Here is a 6,673-nt window from a genome sequence, read left to right as displayed (position 1 = left end):
AAAAGCGCGCTAACGTCTCAGAGATGAAAGTGAAAGTAACTCGAACATCGCGTGGTGCTCACCTCTAGTAACGAGCATCTCGAACACGCTAATACTCGAACGAGTATCAAGCTCGGACGAGTACGTTCGCTCATCTCTAGTGTACATGGCATCTACAAAATGTCAGGAGGGGTGTCGTCTCTTCTTAAGGAGAGCACCCAAAAAGTGTGTGGAGACACCTAAGGGGTGAGTGGGTCCGGGGATGGCATAGTCTCTCCCCAAGGACAGCACCCAAAAAGGGTATGGGGACACCTAGAAGGTGAGTGAGGAGACTTATAAGGCCATGCTAGCTACTCTGGGTAATTTATGCAAATGAGGAAGATGGAAAAATACCTCCACAGCACCACCTATTGGATGGCAGCATTCCTTTAAATCAATATGACTTTCTAACAAGTCTTAACAATTATTGGGAATAGGAAGCCAGAGAACCATGCACAGAGAACTGTTTCAGGGTGTTTGCCCTTCATCAGTGTGCAGTAGGTTTCTGGCTTAGTTCGAGAGAGGCCTATGACGTGGGTTAGGAGGGGTGTCGTGTCTTCTTACGGAGAGCACCCAAAGCTACACCTTGAGCATGTGCCACATACCCAAGGAATGTATATTGGGACATCTATACTGTATGGGGGAATTTAGTAACCCAGCATTTCCAAAGCTACTCTTAGTATAATTTTTCGCCGCTGTATGATGCACCTAATATGTGGAAGGGCACACTCTTCTTTGTGTATTAGGTGTATCCTGGCCCTTCCATATGCTTACACAGAAATGTACACCAGGTCTGACATGTAGTACATTTTTGCTATAATTTACACCGATTTCTGGCATAAATTATACATTAATCTTTTTGAAAAAGTGGTGAGGCTGGCATACAAAGCTAAAAAGTCACAAATTTTTGTGCAAGTGGGATGGTAGCGCAATTTGCTCTGTTCGATATACTGTGGGTGCCATATTAGATATAATGAAAATGATCCTCAGAGAAGCCAATGAAAAACACACATTATACTGTGTAAGCCATAAGACATCTTGTTTGTTTTAGGCAGGAAAGAATGTATATAATATTCAAACAAAGGAAGGTGGGACATTCAGATACAGTACAACATTTTGTGTGCTGATAGGTCATTCTCATAGGGAGTGGTTATGATGTAACACTTTACCCAGAGGAGGGGGGAAGGATATTTTCAGACATGCTCAGTAGACACTTAGTATTTCTCAGAGACTTTGCCACATAGTAGAACCAGCACTTGGTTCAAACTGGTTTTTCCCCCAAACTGCTAGGAACAAGTTTCTGTTGATGCCTCTGTGGCTGGATGTGCTAAGTCAGTTATTGTAATTTTAGCCTTTATGTCTTTCTTCTTTGAAGCTTCTACTCTGGTATCCTCTGCTGATAAAGACCAGTCTGACCTGTTTACACAAATAATACACCTCTCTCTGATTGTATATGGGGGAGGGTCCAAGTAGTTTCAAATACAAACCAACTTCATGAGAAATACAGTTTTTTCGCCCTCCGCCATCCTAGAATTACACAGCTGACCAACAGAAACTACACATATAAAATGTTGACCATCTCCATCATCTCCGACAGGGACCTGTGCAAAAATTGGCAAACTTTTATGCTGTAATTCTGGTGTAAAAGCTTTTTTTGCCCCTCTATGTATTTACCAAAACATGCTCAATTGCACACCTTTCCTGAGGTGAGAACTGCACATGAGCATCTGCACAGATAACATTTAAGCAAACAATAATGTAAAGAGCATCAGTTATATGGACATAAATCTTTATTAACCCTCAAAATGACCAGCAGTTATGCGATTGGGTCATTATAACAATTACAAACAAGAGACAAGCATAAATTAACCTAATTTCCCAAACTGCTGAAGATGAAAACAATATAAATGATTGCATTTCTTTAGTCCGACACTAACAGGCTCTGATGCCGGATTATCGGATATTCTGAGTTATTGAACTGACATAGTAAACTTTATTAAAACTTACTGGTAGAGAAGCTCAAGGAAGATAAAATGCTAATACATAATCTGCTGCAGTCACTTCACTGCTCCGTCTTCTGGTTCTGTGTGGAAACAAGGGCCGAATTATCAGAATCTCTGGATTATCGGATACCAGATTAAGGGAATTTTACCGAATGGATTCTATTTACTGACCTACAGATTAGTAATATATTTAATCGTTCTAATATGAAAAAATAATTAGATAATAGTAAGAGCTCATGTCCATGACAGTATTCTCACCGCTAGGCGGTGAATGGAGTCAATGAAAGTCAATGGACTTACATCAAGCCATGCACACCAGGGTGTAGACACTGCGTATCGATACGCACGAGAAATAGATCATAGCAGGCTCTATTTTTCATTCACAAAACTCAAACCCAACCTGATCTACCCAGGAACCCCACAAACATATCAGGATGCCACCTGCAAGCGTTTGGTAAAACTCTACATGTATAACGCAGTGTTTTACCGTTGGGTGAGCTGGCGGTGAGCAGGTGAATCGCTGTGTATGGCACCGATTTTGCACGCTGTAATGTGCAGGGTTCCTGTTTACATTTTTTTTACATTTCCTGCTGCCGCTTAGCAACATTGTGTATAAGCGCTGCACATACCCAAGGCAATTGTGTATGTACAGTGCTTATTACATGCTCATAGAGAACAATAGGGTTCAATGGTGCTTAATACGCTGTAAAATAGAATATGCTACATTTATTATGTGCGTATTATACGCAATGAAAACACGCTAGTGTGTGTGGGTCAATGAAAATCATTGACTCTATTTGTATCATGTGCGCATATATTGCGTGCCTTATACACAGCGAAATTACGCTCATGTCAGAGTGGCCTTACACAGATTTTCATGGTTACCCAATTAGCGCTCTCTTTTGGGGGACAATCCTTGGAAAATGGTAGAGTTGGTACATGTGATGTAGTAAATCAGACATCACTGGGAAAAATAGCAATGACACACGGGAGGATAATCCATAAAAAGACACAGGGATTACACCCAGAAAACAGTCACCAGGTTCCTGCACAGTGGATTATCCACCATATGATCAAAGTACTAACGACCACTTATCCGTCCGTCCGTGTGTGCGTGTGCAAGTTCAGTGCAGAGCCTAACAGCATCTGTGAATGTCAGTTGCTGGCTCTTAGCTCCAGTGATGTCATCACAGGCCCTTTATCCTTCTTGTGTACTGAATGAGGGATTATGTGCGGACTACATCTCCCACAAACCCCCACAGCCTCAGTTGCTATGGATACAACAGTACTCAGTCTGGCAGTTTGTAGCTGCTTGTGAGACAGCTGGACACCTGTCTGGAGACTCCAGTAAATGACACCTCACAAATGTCCACATACATAGCTGGCAGTGCATATTGACCAACAACATTGAATCATAGTCCTTCACCACTATCTTCACATCTCTTGAACGTGATATCATGTCATCACAAGTGCCGCCAACGCCAGTCTAACCTTCATCTAATCGTCAACCGTTGTCCAGTATTGAAACAAACCGTCGCTGTCGTGCAAACATGTCACCACAGAGAGTTCAACGCCGCCGTAAAGCTAATGCAGCTTATATGACACAGCGACAAGCCACGATTTCACCTCAGCGAGCAGCTCAAGTTCGTAAATCATGTGCATCTCATAAGCTAAAGCAATGTTGCAGATCTGTGTGTGTGTGATGTGCATGGAGCAGAGCTGTGTGTTTGATGTGCATGTAGCAGAGTTCTGTGTGTGTGACGTGCATGTAGCAGAGCTCTGTGTGTGTGACGTGTATGTAGCAGAGCCGTGTGGCGCATTGCGCCACCAGAAACACTAGTACTATAATTTCCTAATAATTACTAGCCTAGTCATAAGGACTCGTTTACACGAGGACATGGCATTGCTGCGAGAAACTCGCAGCGATATCACATCGCTGGTCCGTGTGATATTGCAACGTCTTCTCGCAGTGACACCGCAACTCTGTAGCACCACATAAGAGCCTCCAAAAAGTGCAGCGAAGTTTCGGCCTGTGGTCTTTTTTAAAAGCTTGAAAAAGGCCACAGGCACTTTTCGTGATGGGAGAATAACTCTTTTTATGGATTTGCACCTCTGATGCTGCCGAGGCTCTTATTTGTATTACTGGACTTCTTTGGGAGTGAAGATTCACTCTCCTATACTTCGGCTGTTGCATCTTTAGCCCCACCCATATTGGAGTTTCTTAGTGGTGCTGCTCACGTGAACTTTATTGCTTTATTTGTAGCACCACATGCGAGGATTTTCAGGGGGGGAGATTGAAATATAAATCCTACCCCAAAAATAAGCTGTAACTGATGAAAAAAATAAGTATACATCACCTCTCCCGTGCTGTCCGGGGCGCTGCTGCAGCTTCTTCTCTGTCCCTGGCACTGTTTCTCTTCATCATCTTCTGGACGGGGATTGAAAAATCCCTGCCTCTTGAAAGCGCTGGCTGTAATTGGCTGATGCTTAGCCAATCACAGCCACCACAACCATGAATGGCTGTGATTGGTTTAATCACAGCCACCCATTGGGCGCTGGCTGTGATTGGCTAACGCTCAGCCAGTCACAGCCAATGCTACCAGAAGGCAGGGATTTTTCAATCCCCGGCCAGAAGATGATGAAGAGAAACAGTGCCGGGACCCGGAGAGAAGCTGCTGTGGCATCAGAGAGCGCTTCTAATTGGCTATCTTATCTACCAATCAGATTTGTGTTTCAGTTACCTGTCTCTGGTCAGTTTCTATTATGGTTTCTCCCAGTTTTTGCTTCCCCTGATATCTTTATAGAACCTTCCCACAACCATAATGTAGCATGAAGGGCCTCGGAGAAGTTGGCAGTGAAGGTGTGTAAGTGTCTGATGGGGTCACACAGCGCATAAAAGGACAACCGCCCGGCCTCATAATCCAGACAGATCCTGAATCTATTACTGGAGATCTTGTCAGCTAACTGGATCTCTTTACTATCATGTATCACTAAATACTGATTATTATACCTACTCAAACACCAGGACTTATTATTACATCCAATGTCTGACTGACGCCCCCTTCGGTCTATACTGGGGTAACACATCCCCACCCTCCACAGCACTGATCTCCTGATCTCCACATCCCAGTGATGTTGCCCTGAGAAAAATCTCCTGCTGCTCATCACCTGATAATACTGAAATCTCTCTGCTGTTTTTGGATGATTCTGCTTGTGTTGTGTGCTGGTTGCAGTTTTCAGGTCGTCTGATATATAGATATTATCACCAGCTGTGTTTGCATCCAGTAATATGTCTGCAGGACCCTCCACATACATTCCCTTCCTTATATCACTTATTATGCCATATAATGTGTGTAATGTCTCTGAGATCACAGCAATACCCAGATCATCACGGAGCGGTTTATTATGTCCCCCCGTGTCCTCATTACCTCCATCAGGTCCCCCCGTGTCCTCATCACCTCCATCATGTCCCCCCGTGCCCTCATCACCTCCCCCCTCCTCAGGATCACACAAGTCACCGCTGTCTGGTTCCTGTAGGACAGTCAGTGGAACAGTCATGTTACACAGCTCCTCAATGTGCCTCATCTTCCTGGACAGCTCGTCCTTCTTTATTTCCAGCTTCTTCATCAGGGGAGAGAGTGGGAGTGATTCTTCCTTCTCCTGCCGGGAGATCTCGCTCAGGACCTTCTTCTCCAGGTCGTCCAGCTGCCTCCTGATGTCTGTACACAGCGCAGTAACTCTCCCGGCTTCTCCAGCTGCTTTTTCTTGAGCTTTTCTCCTGTGTTCCTCCAGACTCTGAACTCTTTCCTCAATCTCCTTCCTTTTTATGATCAGATTCTGGAGAACATTTCTCAGTTTTTCCTTCTTCTCAGAGGCCTCATCCAGCATCTCCACCCGAAGACCCCGATATTCTCCAGCCAAACTGCAGGATACACAGATAGCATCCTTAGTACTGTAGTACTTTAAAGGTTCCTTATGGACAGAACATTTCCTGTTCTCCAGGTTGGCGCTGGGCTCAGATAAGACGTGTTCTGCTGACTTGCTGTGAACTCTCAGGTGTTTCTCGCACAGAGAAGCTTCACACATTAGACAGGATTTAGCAGCCGGTACAGGAGAGTCCACACAGTAAGTGCAGAAGATCCCAGCTTCTGTCTGTGTCGGCGGAGTAATCAGGAAGTTCTCCATGATGTTACGTAGAGCTAAGTTCCTCATCAGTGCCGGCCGCTCCTGAAACTCTTCTCTACATTCAGGGCAAGAATAAACCCCAGACTCGTCCTGTGTATCCAGCGCACAACGTATACAGACCCGGCAGAAGTTGTGTCCACATCTCAGCATTACAGGATCTGTATAGGTGCTCAGACAAATGGAGCAGAGCAGCTCTTCTCTCAGACCAGCAGACGCCATGGCTGACAGAGGAAGAGAGAAACGAAACTACAGTTACTTCTCACTCTTAAGCCAAAGGTCTGGTGTTCCTCTATTGTCTACAGGGCGGGGCTGCACAGCATGGCACAGTCAGCCACTGTTAACCTGTTAATGGACATTGGTCATAATCATAGATTCTTTCTGCTATATATTTAGGGCCTACATTGTGGTCACACATAAAGAGATTCGGGTTGTTACTTGCAGTAAAGTCCAATCTGTTCTCTTTTAAA

General features: G+C 44.5%; 1 protein-coding gene across 1 annotated transcript; it reads right to left on the bottom strand.

Annotated features, from left to right (window-relative positions):
• Nucleotides 1-1,078: 1,078 nt before the first annotated feature.
• Nucleotides 1,079-6,425, bottom strand: LOC136584956 (E3 ubiquitin/ISG15 ligase TRIM25-like). The gene has a single exon (XM_066584352.1). It carries the CDS (start codon nt 6,423-6,425, stop codon nt 4,773-4,775), a length of 1,653 nt encoding a protein of 550 aa, XP_066440449.1. The 3' UTR covers nt 1,079-4,772.
• Between the last annotated feature and the right edge of the window lie 248 nt (nt 6,426-6,673).

The sequence above is a fragment of the Eleutherodactylus coqui genome, chromosome 1, assembly GCF_035609145.1.
Source record: "Eleutherodactylus coqui strain aEleCoq1 chromosome 1, aEleCoq1.hap1, whole genome shotgun sequence".
In the NCBI taxonomy this organism is placed as follows: domain Eukaryota; kingdom Metazoa; phylum Chordata; class Amphibia; order Anura; family Eleutherodactylidae; genus Eleutherodactylus; species Eleutherodactylus coqui.
This window is presented reverse-complemented; position numbering and strand designations above follow the sequence as displayed.